We start from the raw sequence: 22,001 nt of genomic DNA on the forward strand, positions 1-22,001 counted from the left end.
AAACTCACTAAAATAAGATTTATAATGTAAAGAACCCGTTAGACAAACTGCTAAAAAGCAGTTTATCGGAACTTTTTTGCCTTATATTTGTAAAATGTGTAAAATTTAATAAAAATAAAAATCTAGTTTTTATTTTTGTGTGAGAACCGCACAAGAGTCCCAATAATTGCTACCAATCGTCAGGAGTCAGGTAGACAATGACATCCCCAATTATAGTAACTTGTGACACTAAAAGTATTGGGGAGGAGAAGAGAGTAGAGAATAGGATGGAGGAGAACTACTTAGATATTCAGATCTTTTCACCGAACACAGTCAAGAATTACCTCCTAAACTACAAACATATTATTATTGTTGTTGTCTTATCCCGTATACCTGTTGAAATCAATTTCACTACGAGCTATGTCTGGTAGGTCAGGTTCAACCAGACCTACCAGACATAGCTCAATTTCAATTCGAGCTATGTCTGGTAGGTCAGGTTCAACCAGACCTACCAGACATAGCTCAATTTCACCACGAGCTATATCTGGTAGGTCTGGTTGAACCTGTGAGACCCAGCGACACTTAGACAACTATATTTTATTTATAAACATTAACGTTTATTATTTTTAAATTCATGTTGTAGTAGATACATACAAAACATATCAGAAATTTCAACTCCTTTATTCGGCATGGGCCAAAAAAAACCTGTAGTTTTGTCAAACAAAACAAAATGTTGTTTTTTGTCAAACGAAACTGAAAATCAATAAACATGCGAATAATCTTCTCGTAACATTAATTAATAAAGAAAGAAACAAATATTCCCTACAACAGTATGTTATGAATAAGTATTTGACACCATGTTACGATACTTACTTAGCCCATAGATGTGTTAATAGGCTGTTATTGTGTGTGGTTTTTCTAAGTACATTATTGACTGTTAATATGATTGAATAGTGGGTGGCCAAGTTTGACTTTGTTGGTCTTTGAAGGCCAACGCGCCAGAGTCCCTTCCAGTGGTTGAACTGGAAAAGAGCTCGCCAAACCGACCTACCGACGGTAGAGCATAATTCTCCATTCAGGGCGGGGAAAAATATATCCCATCTACATGATGTTTGATAGGAAGTTGCAAGGTTGTTGAATGAAAGTAATCTGGATAAACTTTGGACTGGCCGTAACAAATTATATTTGATAAATTTCACAGAGAAATACAAAAAAGGTGAAAACTTACCCCCATCGACCAGAACGTAGAATCTATCTACCCTGTCTAAAATAATAAGAACGTATTTAGTTATGAGGAACGAACACTGAGTGCCGCGAATGGCGGAGTAGATGAATCAGCCATGTAGCTAGAGGACGGCAGCATCAGGATGTGGCTGGCCGACGGCCCAGTGTGGTCCAGCCAGTAGGAGTAGACGGCATCAGAATGTGGCTGGCCTACGGCCCAGTGTGGTCCAGCCAAGAGGAGTAGACGGCATCAGAATGTGGCTGGCCTACGGCCCAGTGTGGTCCAGCCAAGAGGAGTAGACGGCATCAGAATGTGGCTGGCCTACGGCCCAGTGTGGTCCAGCCAAGAGGAGTAGACGGCATCAGAATGTGGCTGGCCTACGGCCCAGTGTGGTCCAGCCCTGAGTAGACGGTTAATCCGTAAGTTGCCCTTCCACGAGGCAAGGTGGAACTTAATAATGCTCTGAATCAAAATGCACACGGCGAAAACAGTTTATCGGCAGAAATAATCACCGATCGCTTGGATAAACTATGATTACCCCCACGGCCACACATGGTAAAAACGTTTTCATTATTCACGCCACCCGGGGCGAATTCCACTCGCGGGAAATATGACTAGACTTCTAATCTCGAAGCACAAACTGAACATTTCGGTATTAATCGCAAATCCATGAAATAACTTTCGATTAGAGCCTCAGACCTCCAGAAATAATAATTGACCCCCCGACCGGACAGCCTGTCTCCCTTGTGCCCGGCCGGGAAGTGCCACCATCTTGAATTTTTTCTCACTTCCTGTTAAAGTTCTAAGTTGCCAGAGCATAAACAATAGACAAGATAAATCACAGATTTGACAGGTTCTTACTTAGAGTGAAAATCGTATGTTATTTTCATAACATTACCCCGGTCGCCCCCAACGTGTTTGCCCTCAAACACAAGGAGAACAAAATAAAAGCCTGAGCTAAGAGATACCCTAACTTGGTCTGATGGGTTCCTAAAACATACATGATATAATAACATAAAAAAACGAGTTATATAGCAGAAATGTACTAAAAGTAATAGTATGCTTGCAAAAGGGTGTGTCACAAAATCAGTCGCGCCCATCATGCGTAAGACATGATGGATGAGTCTGCGGCGCATCCAATTGAAGTTCAGAGTATTAGATATAACAAAATCAGAACTTAGAAATAAAGACCTTAAATTGTACACAATTAGCAGTAAGAAGATACGTGGACGGGGCCCGTAATCACCCGCAGCATGTACGACGCTGGGTGATGTATTCTGACTCTCGTCTGGGACTACCGTAGACGTAGCATCTATAACAGAATAGAACTTAAAATTAGTATACAAATATTATCACTAAAGCATGACATCAATATACATCAAAACATTAAATATGCACAAAGCATCACTGTTCAGATTCACTTTTTTAAATAAGCCAAAGTAGGCTACACTCGTAGATGGTGTACCATCTGCACTTTATCACTGATTCTAAATCCATTTTGGAAAAGAAGAGTTCCTCTATAGAAGAGTATTCCTATCTAACTCCCTAAACTGGTCTCATGGGTTTAGTTTTTCTGACAGTTATACAATAGAAAACAACATATAAGTTTATTTTACCATTGGTATATGAAATACAGGATATAACCAACCATTGTAAATGAATGGTGTTATGAATAGTCTTACAATCATCGCAAAAATGATGCCACATTATTTAGTAAACAACCATCGTTAAAAATGGTGCCAATAGAATTGTTAGCGACCATCGTAAATAAATGGTGCTATAAATAGTCTACAACCATCGTTAAAAATGGTGCCAATCAATTAAGTATTCGTCTTTTGTCCCCGAGGGTTCAATTTGTAAATTGTAGTATTAGTGTAACTAATTACCGAGGTTCTCACAGGAACCAATCAATCACTAATTTATTTTTAGGATTGATTTACATTTTCCAAATGATGAAGTTTTAATATTATATAAATTTATTAATATTAGTTCAGTAGTAACTTGTTTATAGAAACTTAACAAGAATTTTTTGTAATAGTAAAGATACTTACATAGACAAATGGGCAATGAGACCTATGTAAGCACAATATATTTAAACTCGGAACATCTTGAAATACTGGGCGAATAACTCCATATGTTTTTACTTAAAGTAATACAATATAAAGGTATATGAACACAGTTCATATGATATTAAGCTTAGAATACAAGAGGATATGCGGGTTCATATCGTCGTATAATCCAAGTTGACATAAAAATAAACTTAAAAATGAATATGAGCTAAGTTGAACTGATCGTGACCAGAAATATGTATGTATTTGTGTTTCGAAGCATCTCACATTTGTATATATATTTTATAATCTACCAAATTTTAACTTATTATTTTAATGAGAAATTATACTCGAGTAATCAACTGGAGTAAAATTAATTTTCCGTGAAGGACAAACTTAAAAATATGTATATTTTATAATCTACAAAATTTTAACTTATTATTCTAATGAGAAATTATACTCGAGTAATCGACTGGAGTAAAATTAATTTTCCGTAAAGGACAAACTTAAAAATATAAATATTTATAATCTACTGGGGTAAAATTAAATTTTCTGTTTTTCTTCGGCGGCGGTACCTCCACCTCAGTCAACTCTGCCACTCGCACTTCCTCTGCGCAAAGGAAGGCGCGTGAACAGAGTGACTCACATTTTTTTTTTTGTTTTGATTCTCTATATTTTAAAGAAGCAACCCTAGGTTTAGAGTTGTTGTGACTCTTCTTCCTACATTCCGATAGTAGATGCCCCCTTAATTTACCAAAAAGAACAATAAATATTGTTCCCTGAGGAATTTGTTTCAGTATGACACATCTCCTTTTCTCATTGATGTTGTCTATTATTGTCGACATTTTGAAGTTTACTTATGAAACTGCAAGTATTGAATACAAAATGATAATAAATTAGCTAATGACGATAGCTATGAATATATTGTACTCCCGCGAGGCAAATATATAATTAAATGCACTTATAAGCACTGTATAGTATTGGTTGCATAACATAATTATCGAAACTTTCAAAGTGTATTATTATTTTGACAGTTGTTGTCAAAATCGCGATGTTTGTTTACGCTTGACATTCCTAGCTGTCAAGTTGACACATAGTATTGTGTTGCCCGTAAAATAAAATAAATTATAATAATGCGTACAAATCGTTCTTTATGTTGGTTGCACCGATGGCACTTTGATAAGCTCACACTGTTGACTGACATTTATGTACCTAATGAAATTTATAGGTTATGTTTTATGTGAGACGTCGAAACAACAAAAACAAATACAAATGATTATTAAAACGCTTGCAACTTCGATTCAAAATCAAATAATAAGAACAAATACGAACCAACCACGTTGATGCGCCATGTTATGACTATTTTGCATACATGGCGGGGAAAAATTATATAATAGATGCATGATGTTTGATAGGAAGTTGCAAGGTTGTTGAATGAAAGTAATCTGGATAAACTTTGGACTGGCCGTAACAAATTATATTTGATAAATTTCACAGAGAAATACAAAAAAGGTGAAAACTTACCCCCATCGACCAGAACGTAGAATCTATCTACCCTGTCTAAAATAATAAGAACGTATTTAGTTATGAGGAACGAACACTGAGTGCCGCAAATGGCGGAGTAGATGAATCAGCCATGTAGCTAGAGGACGGCAGCATCAGGATGTGGCTGGCCGACGGCCCAGTGTGGTCCAGCCAGTAGGAGTAGACGGCATCAGAATGTGGCTGGCCTACGGCCCAGTGTGGTCCAGCCAAGAGGAGTAGACGGCATCAGAATGTAGCTGGCCTACGGCCCAGTGTGGTCCAGCCAAGAGGAGTAGACGGCATCAGAATGTGGCTGGCCTACGGCCCAGTGTGGTCCAGCCAAGAGGAGTAGACGGCATCAGAATGTGGCTGGCCTACGGCCCAGTGTGGTCCAGCCCTGAGTAGACGGTTAATCCGTAAGTTGCCCTTCCACGAGGCAAGGTGGAACTTAGTAATGCTCTGAATCAAAATGCACACGGCGAAAACAGTTTATCGGCAGAAATAATCACCGATCGCTTGGATAAACTATGATTACCCCCACGGCCACACATGGTAAAAACGTTTTCATTATTCACGCCACCCGGGGCGAATTCCACTCGCGGGAAATATGACTAGACTTCTAATCTCGAAGCACAAACTGAACATTTCGGTATTAATCGCAAATCCATGAAATAACTTTCGATTAGAGCCTCAGACCTCCAGAAATAATAATTGACCCCCCGACCGGACAGCCTGTCTCCCTTGTGCCCGGCCGGGAAGTGCCACCATCTTGAATTTTTTCTCACTTCCTGTTAAAGTTCTAAGTTGCCAGAGCATAAACAATAGACAAGATAAATCACAGATTTGACAGGTTCTTACTTAGAGTGAAAATCGTATGTTATTTTCATAACAAGTATGTTCACAAGACGTAAACAATATAACACAATTTAATAAGCTAACAGCATTAACGTCATTATTATATACATATTCTGAAAGGAAAACAGATTTCAAAATACCCCATAGTCCTAGAAAATCGACAGTCATAATTACTTTGTAAGTAAATTGGTTTACGCGGTATTAAATAATTTAAGACACCATAAAAATTGAAATAGATTCATATAAATAAGTCGTCACACAACTTGAACAACAGTTTCAAAATGGCCTTGAACGCCGAAAAAACTGTCACAAGAATTAAAAAAAAAAACATAAATACTTGCAGAACTTAACATTTTTAAAATCGATTTTCAATAAATTTAAAAATAAATTAATAAATGGAGTTCTACGAATTAAACAAAAACAATTAACAGAATGTCACGCTTTTTTATGAATTAATTTTCTTATTCAATAAAATCATAACCGAAATGAAGTTTTGTGTATTGTACAGAAACCGTTTTTCAATATTTAACTCGGTACATATTTTTTGTGGTTAAACTTTGAAGAATTTTTGGCTTGCAAAATGGCAAATTGTTGACGGAAGAAAATTGTGTACTATAAACAAATAAAAGTACTGCGCGAAATATGAAAGGGCGTAGATTTAAAAGTGTGTCTAATCTGTCGACATAAATTCTTAAGTAAAGGTTATATAATATTTTCGAAACTGAAATTCAATTTTTAACTTATTCAATTTTACAGATTAAATATAATAACAAAACAAAATATTGAACCCGCGAAAGCCTGTTGTGTTGGCTTGATCGACAACTAACTGATCTGTTTATTTCGCGTCATGAAAAACGGAATTCTTCAAAATTTAAATTAACGTGAAATTGAATTAATCAATTTTATTCATATTTCAAAACCCCATGTTCAAACAACAATGTTATGTACATCTCTTACGGAAGCAAAAGACAGAGTATTTTAGACGGTAAAACCCACAGAACGTTATCGTGGTCTTGTCACATAGTTCCTGGAAATATAATCGACATTAATACCAAACAGGTAGGAACGAACGTTTTTATAGAGTGTTCAATGTCCGCACTTGGTGTACAAAACAGTGTAATAAAAGGTTTGTTTCCACCCCCCCTCCTTCCCAAATACAAAGGCTTTCATCGAGTATAAAGGCTTGCACTTTCTCCTTTTATGGCACAAGCAGTTATCTTCTCAGAAAAGGCTCTCTCAACAATCAACATGAACGATCTGGTAGGCTAGTGCAATATGCTTTGAAGAACAATCTGTGATAATATGTGATTTAGATACGTGAAAAGTGACAAGTGATACATATAAAAATCGTATCCGATCGAACTGCAAAGTTTGAGAGTGCAAAGTATAAAATTAAATTAACAATAACAGAACGTTTTAGTATCGCCAATGAAACAATTAACAACACTTTCATAATTGACAAACATCGAACGCTGATTTTTTTCTCATTATTTTCTAGTTTTTCGCAACTCTGGTGTGTTTTGGCGCTGTAGTCTCTGCCCATGGATGGGCTGGACACCATGAAGATGGAAAATGGAAAGGCAAAGGTCTCGCCGAAAGCCAGGATCATGGACAGTGGGGAGTAGCCGCCCAGGGAGCCTTTAGTTCCGGAGCTTATGGTGCTCATAATGCCTGGGCTCATGGAACCGCCCCCATCGGTTATGATGGACACGTCGTAGGTACCGCCAAGGTTGCCCACGTCAAAGCTGCCCACTTCTCCGCTATTTCCGCCGCTTCCCATGGAGCTCGCGGAGTCTATGGAGCTCACGGTTTTGGAGTTCCCTCCGTCTATAGTGCCCATGGATTTTCTCCTCTGGCTCACGATGATGTTGTCGTAGATACCCCCGAGGTTGCCCACGCTAAGGCTGCCCACTTTTCCGCTATTGCTGCCGCTTCCCATGGAGCTCGCGGAGTCTATGGGACTCACGATTTTGGAGTTCCCTCCATCTATGGTGCCCATGGACTCGCTCCTCTGGCTCACGATGGTGTTGTAGTGGATACCCCGGAAGTTGCTCACGCCAAGGTCGCCCACGCCTCCGCCTTCGCCCGTCTTTCCCACGGAATCCATGGAGGACTCGCCCGTGGTGTCCATGGAGTCCCCTCCGTTTATGGAGCCTGGGGTCATGGTGCCGCGGCTCATGGAGCCGACCTCATCGGTCAAGATGATCGAGTAAACACCTCCAAAGTTGCCCACGCCAAGGCAGCTCACTACTCCGCTGTCGCCGCTGCTTCTCATGGTGCCCACCATGGAGCTCATCATCATGCTTCCCACAGACAGTGGTAATTCATAACCTTGAGAAGTGATAGCCCAACGTTTATGTTAATGTTGTTAAAAATCCGTGTAAATAGTTGCGTTTATTTGGCTTCCTCCCTCTAAGATTTATTAAAATCTTCCTTATTTGCTAGGCCTAAGTTGATATTTCGATATCGCACTTCGAAAAAGCTAACTAAATAAATCGAATTAAAAATACGTGTTTTGCCTTATTATCGAAATATTTCTTAAAATAACGTTTGAAGACGTCATAGCAAAAATATGTTTTTTGTTGTGAGCGTTTGAGGTTAATTGGAGAGGCCGGTTGAATGATACCCTTTGAGCTCTCCTCTAGGACACTCTCGACCCGCTATTGCACTGCAATGAGAGCAATGGATTCACGAGTCACTCTTGGAAGGACTGAAGGTGATGGGAGGAGGAAGGTGGGGAAGTACCTAGCTATTCATATTTGCCAACCGAATACAACCAAAGTGTGTATCACTTTTCGAATATAGAATGACCTCTCGATGTTTGTACACTTTATCCCGGACACATTTTCACCAGAAAAAAAAGCTCTAAAATCAAGATTTATGTCTCCGTTAATTTTGATTTCGAAAAGTAAATTATTCGTACTTAAAAAAAAATATTATTATAAATTACAATTTTTTATCGTTTGTTGTTTTAACCATCCTCTTAAAACAAACACCTAACCGTGCCTGGTAGGATCTGTTGGATCCAGCGATACTTAATTATTCCATGAGCTGTGCCTGATAGGATCTGTTGGACCCAGCGATATTTAATTATTTCACGAGCTGTGCCTGGTAGGGTCAGTTGGACCCAGCGATACATAATTGATTATTTCTTATATATAATATTTTGCAATGTTATGCCAAAGTAATTTCTCCAATAAAATGAACTTATTCTTATGTATTTGTGTTACCTTACCTACTTCATATGAACTAAACCTATCAATTTGATTGTCCTGAAACTGGAAACCTTCCAAGTTGGACAGTCCAATAATCATTATTCTGTAATTCTATTGTGGTATCTATTGTATTGTAGTAACTAATAGATAAAAATAAATGTATTTAAATTAATTTTTCTCTTCTTATAAGATTATGCTCTATTGAATAAATACAAAATAGTTCAGAAATTCATTGAAAAATCATTAACACCACTATCGCGTTCAGAAGGACTTCATTGTTAAAAACGTTGAGGTTTAATAAAAATGCATGAAAAAGTCGATTCAATAACAGATAAAAACATTTTATGATAGAACATATGTTATTCATATAAGGGTGCTGTCAATGACACAAGAACCCAAATAAAATGCATAATGTAATGTTCCATTCTATGTTTTTTTAGACACATTTTTATTGATATTTGAAAAAAAAGGTTAAATGTATTTATATTTAATGAAAAAATATACTGTTTTTATACGTAATGAATAATTATATTATAAAAAAGTATACGGCCGGCATAGTCCAGTGGTAACGCATTGGACTGCCATTCCGAAGGTCGCGGGTTCGAACCCGGCGTGCGCAAATAAATTTTATTTGATTAATTTGTGTTATTTCACAATTAATTAATTAAAATAATATATAGTATATTTGCGGCACGTTCCAGAGTGGAAGATACTACCAGTATCGCCCTGGTGTAAGACCACCATTCAGAATTGAAACGTTGCTCCAAATGGCTTTAGCCGTGTTTAGTGACTAGATCTGAATAGCCAGGTACTTCCCCACCTTCCTCTTTCCCTTCCCCACTTACCTTCAGCCTCACAACATCCCCCAATTGGGGATGCCATAGTCTCACTGGCTCCAGACGGGAGCAGTTGGGACTCTTGTGAGGTATTCACTAAAAAAAAAAAAAAAAAAAAAAAAAAAAAATACTCATTTTTTCTAAGGGCTACTAACTAGCTTTTGTTTAACAATACTTTATATCTCAGTTGAGCGAATCTAAGTGACTGATTTATATAGAGATGATCAGAATTGAATTTATCTAAACAAAACAGAAAATGTGTCGGCCACTACAAGTATAAAGTAGTAAGGTTTAAATATGTAATAAGTATCAAATCTAGGTGCGATTCATTGACTCTGCCTATATACATTGATCAACAGGTGAGTAGCAAGTTACTACAGAAATCATTATTATTTACAGACAGACACAGACGAAATGAAGAGGTCAAGAAATCAGAAAAATGGGTGGACAAACCAGTCCCAAGTCCGATATTCCCGAAATTTCAGATTGCTTTTTTAACAGTTTTTTTTAATAAAAAGATGTCTAATTTCAAATGTGATAACATACTTGGATTATAAATTCATTAAAAACCGAAAGATATATTCAGAATTATTGTCCTAGTTAAAGATCACAAACATAATTTTTTCTTTGAAACAGGATCTGAATATCCACAAACATTGTTCTTCAAATTCTTTATTTTAGACTGGAAAGTAACACGATGGAAAGTGGTTTGTTACAGTTTGTATATTGGCCAGATGAAAAAACAACGATAAATAAAAATAATTTCAATAACCACCAAATTATGATGTTATTACACTCTGCCAGATATACTCGTATTGCAATAGTGCGTTCAATTAATTTACTATGATCATGAACTTGAATCATAAAAACCAAACAGGAAACTTATACTTATGACAAGTAATAAAAAACTTTCATAATTGGACTCAACCCCCTCCCCTACCGAAAGGCAAAGATATCGAAGGCTCTCGTCGAGTATAAAGCCTTGCGTTCTCTCCCCTCATGGCACAAGCAGTTTTCCTCTCAGAAAAGGCTCACCACACAATCAACATGAACGCTCTGGTAAGTTGGTGCATTAGGCTTTTAAGGACAATCTGTGATAATATGTGATTTAGTTATGTGACAAGAGACAAGTGATAAATAAATTCTTATTCTTTTTTTGTGATTTGTTTTTGGGGTGTTATGCCGTGTTGCGCTAACTTCTTCTTTAGCCAACGTTTCGGACAGCATTGCAGTGTCCATCATCATGGCAGATGTGTCCTGACGATGGACACTGCAATGCTGTCCAAAACGTTGGCTAAAGAAGGAGTTAGCGCAACACGGCATAACACCCCAAAAACAAATCACAAAAATACTTTTGGCCGTGAAAATCTTCAATCATATTTAAATTCTTATTCGATCAGGCTTTAGAGTATAAAAGTGTAATGACCATAATATTATAAGTAAAAAAGAGTTTTATAACCTCATTGTACTAGAGCTAAACAAAAAAAAATATTACTTTCATAATTTACGAGCAACCGACACTGATTTTTTTCTCTCTTTATTTTCTAGTTTTTCGCAACTCTGGTATGTGTTGGAGCCGTTGTCTCTGCCCATGGGTGGGCTGGACACCATGAAGATGGACAATGGAAAGGAGAAGGTCTGGCCGAGAGCCAGGATCATGGACAATGGGGAGTAGCCGCCCATGGAGCCTATGGTGCCGGAGCCCATGGTGCCGGAGTTTATGGTGCTCATGGTGCCTGGGCTCATGGAGCCGCACCCATCGGTCATGATGGACGCGTCGTAGACACCCCCGAGGTTGCCCACGCCAAGGCCGCCCACTTCTCCGCAATCGCCTCCGCTTCTCATGGAGCTCATGGAGTCTATGGAGCTCAGTCTTATGGTGTTCCCTCCGTCTATGGTGCCCATGGCGTGTACGCTCATGGACTCGCTCCTCTGGCCCATGATGGTGTTGTCGTAGATACCCCCGAGGTTGCCCACGCTAAGGTCGCCCACGCTTCCGCTGTTGCCCGTCTTTCCCACGGAATCGCTGGATCCCACGGAGTCTATGGAGGACTCGCTCATGGAGTATATGAAGGACTCGCCCATGGAGTCTATGGAGTCCCCTCCGTCTATGGTGCCCATGGTGCCTGGGCTCATGGAGCCGCCCCCATCGGTCATGATGGTCGCGTAGTAGACACCCCCGAGGTTGCCCACGCCAAGGCAGCTCACTACTCCGCTGTCGCCGCTGCTTCTCATGGTGCCCACCATGGAGCTCATCATTATGCTTCCCACGGACAGTGGTAATTCATATCCCCGAGATGTGATAGCCCAGCGTTAATGTTAATGTAATTTTAAGTCCGTGTAAATAATTTTGCGTATCTTACCTTCCTCCCATTTCTCTATATTCTTCAAATCTACCTCCCTCGTGTTCTAGACCTGCGTTGATATTTATATCGCAATTCAAAAAAGCAAACGAAATAAATCGAATTAAAAATATATTTTGTGTTTTTATTTACATAGCGAGTCGCGTAGGCTTTGTTGAAATAGGTCGGCTATGAGCAAATTTATATAAATGTTATCTCCCGATTAGATTTAAACGGCGATATTTTTTATGTACCATTTTCTACTGGGGTAAAGAGTTAAACATCTTACTAGAAAATGCACAAAGAGACCTAGAAAAAATTAACAGTTGGCTCCAACCAAACATCCTTACTATGAATGTAAAAAAAACTGGATACATGTTTTTAAGCTCAACCCGTTAAATCATTCCTCCTTATTTACTTAATAAAATTTAAAATAACAACATGCAAATTCTGATACAGGAGAAATATCTTGGGCTGTGCATTTAAACAGCATATTCATGATATTAACCATAAAATCCCCCCTTAATAGGCATATTTACCCGGTCATATCTATTACCAAATAAAATTGAAAAAGGCTGTATTATAGCCTAGTACATTCACATTTAAATTACTTGATTGTAATCTGAGAAAACTAATTAACTAACCATCACGCCGTTTCCCCGCAGGGGTAGGCAGATAAGATGGACTACCAAACAACTCGGTCTTGGCATACACTTCTTATCCTTATTCACATTCATACATCGTCTCATAAAAACTCTTCTACTGACTCTTGACATGGCCTGACTCGAGAATCTGATTCACTTGATCGTTCCATGTCTTCCTCGGGCGTCCCCGAATTCTGCTACCATTCGCATTCGCATAATATATTCTACTTACACTCAGTTCTTCGCTCATTTGCTCTACATGCCCAAACCATCAAAGCGTCCTTTCTTAATCTTACACTTTTATCATACATGGTATTACCACGCATACGCCTCGGGGATCTCATTTCAAAAGCATTCAGCATACTTTCATCCTTTCTTTGCCAGTTCTATGTCTCACTTCCATACATCAGGGTAGGTACCAGCACTCCATTCTGGATTGCTAACTTCGCTTCGTTGGACAATTTTTTGTTAGCAAAAACTGCGTTCAGTCCTTCATTAATGGGTAACTCCATTTTCTATTCTTTCAATATCTCTGTCAGCCTTCCCATCTCTCTAGAACATACTCCACAAATACACAAACTCATCCACCTGCTCTAATGAAATATACATAAATGAACTTCAGGTAATCAAAAAGCTATTTCACTTCAAACCCAGAAATCCACAAAAAATTATAAACGAAAAAAAAACTGTTAACATTCACTATACGAATATAATACATGTCTCCTAATACACAAAAATGTAATATACTCATTCATAGAAATACAGAATTTATTAGAACGTACCAAATACACAAACATTTTACACGTCATCACACACATTTAAACACCATACATACTCACTATGGCAAGCAATCCATTGGTTACGAGGGGAGCAACATATATAATTGCCTTAGGTAGGTACAATCAGAAAAACCCTTAAATTGAATAATATCGTTATGTTTTGTATTTATGCGTAATGTAATTTACAAAATGTATTTATTTCTAGTTTGATAAGTGAAAATGTAATTTTCTTTTATCTAGATTAAAAAAAGTACCACTTACAACATTACCTATTTCATTTTTAAAGTTATTTTTTTATTTACAAATTGAAATACATTGCAATTCAAAATTTAAAAAAATAAATGGTTTTAACTTGTTGAGAAGGTTTCGGTCGCTAATTGGCCACTTGCACGAATTTTGTATTGATTTTAAAAATTCCTACTAAGATTATGAAGAAGTTACTAAAAAAATTAGAAATTCCAAGTTTTATAATAATAAAATAAATAAATCTGTTTTTTTTACCTTGTGACGTTTATATATAAAAATGTTCCATCTTCGATATATTTTTTAAATTCCAAAATGATTTTATTTTTAAATATAGCAACACTATAACCCGTTGCCCTTGACATCTAAATATATTTGACATTTGACATTAAATGTTATGCATGATACTAGAGTGGTTTGTTTATGATAATCTTATTTACTTTACTTGTGCAAGAGTTGTTTTGAGAAATCATAAAGTAATCTGATTTTTTGAAAAATGGCTGAAATTAGGTGATTTGATCGATCAGAGATGACGCTGCATTTACCGCTAAAACTTGTGTTACGGGCTGTCACGGCAGTTGCGGACATACTTGCGAATTTAATTGCATTTGGAAAAAATTCGGTTTACGGGCGAAATTCCTAATTTCAGCCATTTTTCAAATAATAAATACATTCTTCCAAATTCGGATTCCCCGGCCCAAAGTTAGTATAAAAATAACTAGTTTTATTTTTAGGAATTTCGCCCATAAACCGAAGTTTACCCAAATATTTGATGAACTTGTCAAATTCCGCTGCACGCTAAGGACGGGTTGTTCCGGAGTATTTGAACAATTCATCAAATTTCAACGTTCATTTCTGGGATCTATGAAAGTCCAATTCAAGTTCTGTTATTATATCATTATAGGCTAGTTGCTTGAAAAAACTGAAATAAATACAGAACTTGAAAAAATCTTTCACAGAACTTGAAAATGAACGTTGAAATTTGATGAATTGTTCAAATACTCCGAAACAACCCGTCCTAAAACTCTTTAAAATAACTTGCTGACGTGTACCAAACATTGCTCAACGTTTCTCTACTTTCCATAAACATAATATCCATGTACTGTATATATAAAGGTATGTAAGTATAAATAGGTTTATGCGTTACCTGTATATGAGGGAATATACATACTGTCCATTCCTGTTTCCATCCTTGTTCTTAACAGGAATGCTCGATTTCAATACATTAGAAGCCCGCAGAAAAATATTTTTAGGCAAACACTTTTTTAAGTTAATCTCTGGTACAATACACAATCCGCCTATGTTGAAAGAGGTTAACTTTTATGTCCCTAACAATTATACTTGAGGGAGATCCCATGCACTCCTATATGCTCCGAAAGCGAGGACTTCTGCCTATCAGAACGCGCCAATAAACAGAGCGACTCAACTGCTTAACGATTCTGCATTAGCCATCGACATTTTCAATGTCACCTACAGACAATTAAGTAACTATCTTTTAACATATGTCACAAAATAGTAAAACTGTCTCTGTAAACTTTTTAATTTGTAATCTTCTCCATGATATATTGGTGTATAACCGTTTTATGGAGAACATGAAAAAATAAATAAATAAACCTTCCCGAAGAAATTCTCTATGATAGGTAGTGTAAACCATATCAAACTCCATTGTATAGTTTAGAATAACTAAGCACACAAACAGACAGACGCGGATAGTGACTTTGTTTTATACTATTTAGAGATAAATTATTTACTTTATTTTAACATAAATATCTAACAGAGAAAACTATTTGAGTTAAGGGTATAAGTAAACACTCACAAAATAGGTTTTCAGAGTATAGTTTGGGTTATTTTAATAATTTGTGAGTATTTCATAACCTTCAAACTTAACTTTGTAGAAAAATGAAACATTAATGCATCTTTTACCATTTCCAACCACCTAAAAAGTTTTTTGTAGTAATTATGTTGGTTTTGTCAAATTCCGCTAAATGCAAGGGCTCTTTAAAAAAACAACACTTGATTTCAACTTAATTATCGAATAAAGACAACTACTTAAGTCGGAGGTTTAAGTTAACATGTATTAAGAGGAAGCTACAAGCCAAAAATGTGTATATTCTTGTTATAACTTATATCGTAGGTAATGGGCATTCAAATCACTTGAAAAACGGAGTCTAGAAACGTTCGATTTCAAGCAAAAAACTGGTTTTTATTTATTTTGTAAATAATTTTATAAGAAAGCAAAAAAGTTAATCAAGTGATACTGTCTAGATAATTTTGGCTATTATAATACTGTATTTTTTAAAAGTTGTTTCCTTTATGCTTTCATACATTTCTATTTTCATACATTTATATATTTTTAGTAGTTTGCATTTATATTTTTTATTGAGTAATTTATTTTTTTATTTGTATTCTACTCAAGCGAAACGATAGGAAAACCTTCAATTTATCTAAAGCATATTTTTTGGTATTCATAATGTACACCAATTCGTTATAAAGATTAATTAAAATAGTGCTTTGGCATTAAGCTTCGCCTTAAGTAGGTTTTTAGGGCTTAGTTTTTAGGGCTTTAGTTTGAGTTATTTTAATGATTATTTCCCATTTGAAGGCATTATATTATAAGCCGTAGAAAATAATGGATATTTAACAGATATTTATTTATTTATGTCTCTTCTTGAATACACATTTTACAAATGATTACAGTGGTTTATATTGTAGTACAGAGAAAAAAGTACAGAAAAAAGGTATAAAAAATAAAGAACATAGGTTGATATAGGTAAAACTGTGTGTGGGTGATATTGTATGTTACGTGAACACCTCACTAGGAGAACCTGTGCTGAGGTGTTAACGTGTTTGTGATTAAGTGTGACAGGTTTATGTGTGTAGTAGAAAGCGATTTTTTTTTACAACAATTATTTTTTATTATCTAGTCATTATAGGACCGTTTTCTTCCTTCAGCCTTAAAATATAGATTTTTTTTTTGCGAAAGGAAACTAAATTATAGTTTATTCTTATAACTGTAAAAAATATTTTTCATTATGTTTCGATGGCTAGAAAATGCTCTCGTAATCGGTATTAGTAACGTCAGTTCACATATTGTTGAATCTTTGCATTTTGCCCACAACACAAAATACCTAATCGGTTTAAATTCTCAGAAATTCCCCACAATCTGGGAATATTGTTCTGTACAAGCTGGCTTTTTTTAAAAGAATTTTTGGCTATTTGAATAAAAATATTTTCGCACCGATAAATTATGACCGGTCTTTTCGGCTTATAAAAAAATGTTATTACACTCTGCCAGATAGACTGCAATAGTGCGTTCAATTAAATTACTCTGATCATGAACTTGAATCATAAAAACCAAACAGGAAATTTAAACATATTCTCATGACAAGTAATAACAAACTTTCATAATTGGACTGAACCCCCCTCCCCTTCCCCCCTACCGAAAGGCAACGATTTCGAAGGCTTTCGTTGAGTATAAAGCCTTGCGTTCTCTCCCCTTACGGCACAAGCAGTTTTCCTCTCAGAAAAGGCTCACCACACAATCAACATGAACGCTCTGGTGAGTTAAGTGTTATTACTCGTTAAAGAAAACAAGTGATTTATTTGCGTATGACGTGTCAAGTGATCCAACACTAAGTGAACAGACAAAACAGTTTAAAAACTTTTGGTTGTTATTAGGCATATACTGAATGAAACAATTTACCAGTATCAACGCATTTACATAAATGTGAAGTTCTAACAATGTATATTGTTTTCAGATTTTCGCATTCCTGTGCATGGGAGCTCTGGTCTCCGCCAACCCCTGGGGACATCATGAGGATGGACAATGGAAAGGAGAAGGTTTGGCCGAGAGCCAGGATCATGGGCAGTGGGGAGTAGCCGCTCATGGAGCCTATGGTGCCGGAGCTTATGGTGCTCATGGTGCCTGGGCCCATGGAGCCGCACCCATCGGTCATGATGGGCGCGTCGTAGACACCCCTGAGGTTGCCCACGCCAAGGCCGCCCACTTCTCCGCCATCGCCTCCGCCTCTCATGGAGCTCATGGAGTCTATGGCGCTCATGCTCATGGTTATGGAGTTCCCTCCGTCTATGGTGCCCACGGCGTGTACGCTCATGGACTCGCTCCTCTGGCCCATGATGGTGTTGTCGTAGATACCCCCGAGGTTGCCCACGCCAAGGTCGCCCACGCCTCCGCTGTTGCCCGTCTTTCCCACGGAATCGCTGGATCCCACGGAGTCTATGGAGGACTCGCCCATGGAGTCTATGGAGTCCCCTCCGTCTATGGTGCCCATGGTGCCTGGGCTCATGGAGCCGCCCCCATCGGTCATGATGGTCGCGTAGTAGACACCCCCGAGGTTGCCCACGCCAAGGCAGCTCACTACTCCGCTGTCGCCGCTGCTTCTCATGGTGCCCACCATGGAGCTCATCATTATGCTTCCCACGGACAGTGGTAATTCATATCCCCGAGATGTGATAGCCCAGCGTTAATGTTAATGTAATTTTAAGTCCGTGTAAATAATTTTGCGTATCTTACCTTCCTCCCATTTCTCTATATACTTCAAATCTACCTCCCTCGTGTTCTAGACCTGCGTTGATATTTATATCGCAATTCAAAAAAGCAAACGAAATAAATCGAATTAAAAATATATTTTGTGTTTTTATTTACATAGCGAGTCGCGTAGGCTTTGTTGAAATAGGTCGGCTATGAGCAAATTTATATAAATGTTATCTCCCGATTAGATTTAAACGGCGATATTTTTTATGTACCATTTTCTACTGGGGTAAAGAGTTAAACATCTTACTAGAAAATGCACAAAGAGACCTAGAAAAAATTAACAGTTGGCTCCAACCAAACATCCTTACTATGAATGTAAAAAAAACTGGATACATGTTTTTAAGCTCAACCCGTTAAATCATTCCTCCTTATTTACTTAATAAAATTTAAAATAACAACATGCAAATTCTGATACAGGAGAAATATCTTGGGCTGTGCATTTAAACAGCATATTCATGATATTAACCATAAAATCCCCCCTTAATAGGCATATTTACCCGGTCATATCTATTACCAAATAAAATTGAAAAAGGCTGTATTATAGCCTAGTACATTCACATTTAAATTACTTGATTGTAATCTGAGAAAACTAATTAACTAACCATCACGCCGTTTCCCCGCAGGGGTAGGCAGATAAGATGGACTACCAAACAACTCGGTCTTGGCATACACTTCTTATCCTTATTCACATTCATACATCGTCTCATAAAAACTCTTCTACTGACTCTTGACATGGCCTGACTCGAGAATCTGATTCACTTGATCGTTCCATGTCTTCCTCGGGCGTCCCCGAATTCTGCTACCATTCGCATTCGCATAATATATTCTACTTACACTCAGTTCTTCGCTCATTTGCTCTACATGCCCAAACCATCAAAGCGTCCTTTCTTAATCTTACACTTTTATCATACATGGTATTACCACGCATACGCCTCGGGGATCTCATTTCAAAAGCATTCAGCATACTTTCATCCTTTCTTTGCCAGTTCTATGTCTCACTTCCATACATCAGGGTAGGTACCAGCACTCCATTCTGGATTGCTAACTTCGCTTCGTTGGACAATTTTTTGTTAGCAAAAACTGCGTTCAGTCCTTCATTAATGGGTAACTCCATTTTCTATTCTTTCAATATCTCTGTCAGCCTTCCCATCTCTCTAGAACATACTCCACAAATACACAAACTCATCCACCTGCTCTAATGAAATATACATAAATGAACTTCAGGTAATCAAAAAGCTATTTCACTTCAAACCCAGAAATCCACAAAAAATTATAAACGAAAAAAAAACTGTTAACATTCACTATACGAATATAATACATGTCTCCTAATACACAAAAATGTAATATACTCATTCATAGAAATACAGAATTTATTAGAACGTACCAAATACACAAACATTTTACACGTCATCACACACATTTAAACACCATACATACTCACTATGGCAAGCAATCCATTGGTTACGAGGGGAGCAACATATATAATTGCCTTAGGTAGGTACAATCAGAAAAACCCTTAAATTGAATAATATCGTTATGTTTTGTATTTATGCGTAATGTAATTTACAAAATGTATTTATTTCTAGTTTGATAAGTGAAAATGTAATTTTCTTTTATCTAGATTAAAAAAAGTACCACTTACAACATTACCTATTTCATTTTTAAAGTTATTTTTTTATTTACAAATTGAAATACATTGCAATTCAAAATTTAAAAAAATAAATGGTTTTAACTTGTTGAGAAGGTTTCGGTCGCTAATTGGCCACTTGCACGAATTTTGTATTGATTTTAAAAATTCCTACTAAGATTATGAAGAAGTTACTAAAAAAATTAGAAATTCCAAGTTTTATAATAATAAAATAAATAAATCTGTTTTTTTTACCTTGTGACGTTTATATATAAAAATGTTCCATCTTCGATATATTTTTTAAATTCCAAAATGATTTTATTTTTAAATATAGCAACACTATAACCCGTTGCCCTTGACATCTAAATATATTTGACATTTGACATTAAATGTTATGCATGATACTAGAGTGGTTTGTTTATGATAATCTTATTTACTTTACTTGTGCAAGAGTTGTTTTGAGAAATCATAAAGTAATCTGATTTTTTGAAAAATGGCTGAAATTAGGTGATTTGATCGATCAGAGATGACGCTGCATTTACCGCTAAAACTTGTGTTACGGGCTGTCACGGCAGTTGCGGACATACTTGCGAATTTAATTGCATTTGGAAAAAATTCGGTTTACGGGCGAAATTCCTAATTTCAGCCATTTTTCAAATAATAAATACATTCTTCCAAATTCGGATTCCCCGGCCCAAAGTTAGTATAAAAATAACTAGTTTTATTTTTAGGAATTTCGCCCATAAACCGAAGTTTACCCAAATATTTGATGAACTTGTCAAATTCCGCTGCACGCTAAGGACGGGTTGTTCCGGAGTATTTGAACAATTCATCAAATTTCAACGTTCATTTCTGGGATCTATGAAAGTCCAATTCAAGTTCTGTTATTATATCATTATAGGCTAGTTGCTTGAAAAAATTGAAATAAATACAGAACTTGAAAAAATCTTTCACAGAACTTGAAAATGAACGTTGAAATTTGATGAATTGTTCAAATACTCCGAAACAACCCGTCCTAAAACTCTTTAAAATAACTTGCTGACGTGTACCAAACATTGCTCAACGTTTCTCTACTTTCCATAAACATAATATCCATGTACTGTATATATAAAGGTATGTAAGTATAAATAGGTTTATGCGTTACCTGTATATGAGGGAATATACATACTGTCCATTCCTGTTTCCATCCTTGTTCTTAACAGGAATGCTCGATTTCAATACATTAGAAGCCCGCAGAAAAATATTTTTAGGCAAACACTTTTTTAAGTTAATCTCTGGTACAATACACAATCCGCCTATGTTGAAAGAGGTTAACTTTTATGTCCCTAACAATTATACTTGAGGGAGATCCCATGCACTCCTATATGCTCCGAAAGCGAGGACTTCTGCCTATCAGAACGCGCCAATAAACAGAGCGACTCAACTGCTTAACGATTCTGCATTAGCCATCGACATTTTCAATGTCACCTACAGACAATTAAGTAACTATCTTTTAACATATGTCACAAAATAGTAAAACTGTCTCTGTAAACTTTTTAATTTGTAATCTTCTCCATGATATATTGGTGTATAACCGTTTTATGGAGAACATGAAAAAATAAATAAATAAACCTTCCCGAAGAAATTCTCTATGATAGGTAGTGTAAACCATATCAAACTCCATTGTATAGTTTAGAATAACTAAGCACACAAACAGACAGACGCGGATAGTGACTTTGTTTTATACTATTTAGAGATAAATTATTTACTTTATTTTAACATAAATATCTAACAGAGAAAACTATTTGAGTTAAGGGTATAAGTAAACACTCACAAAATAGGTTTTCAGAGTATAGTTTGGGTTATTTTAATAATTTGTGAGTATTTCATAACCTTCAAACTCAACTTTGTAGAAAAATGAAACATTAATGCATCTTTTACCATTTCCAACCACCTAAATAGTTTTTTGTAGTAATTATGTTGGTTTTGTCAAATTCCGCTAAATGCAAGGGCTCTTTAAAAAAACAACACTTGATTTCAACTTAATTATCGAATAAAGACAACTACTTAAGTCGGAGGTTTAAGTTAACATGTATTAAGAGGAAGCTACAAGCCAAAAATGTGTATATTCTTGTTATAACTTATATCGT

General features: G+C 36.6%; 1 protein-coding gene across 1 annotated transcript; it reads left to right on the forward strand.

The window, feature by feature from the left end:
* The first annotated feature begins 17,203 nt into the window (after positions 1 to 17,203).
* Positions 17,204 to 18,144, forward strand: LOC149412643 (uncharacterized). Its single transcript, XM_089645386.1, has 2 exons — positions 17,204 to 17,249; positions 17,449 to 18,144. The coding sequence occupies exons 1-2, from the start codon at positions 17,238 to 17,240 to the stop codon at positions 18,142 to 18,144; spliced, it is 708 nt and encodes a 235-aa protein (XP_089501512.1). The 5' UTR covers positions 17,204 to 17,237.
* Positions 18,145 to 22,001: the final 3,857 nt, after the last annotated feature.

The sequence above is a fragment of the Hesperophylax consimilis genome, chromosome 22 (genome assembly GCF_061612785.1).
Source record: "Hesperophylax consimilis isolate HC1 chromosome 22, BYU_Hcon_1.0, whole genome shotgun sequence".
In the NCBI taxonomy this organism is placed as follows: domain Eukaryota; kingdom Metazoa; phylum Arthropoda; class Insecta; order Trichoptera; family Limnephilidae; genus Hesperophylax; species Hesperophylax consimilis.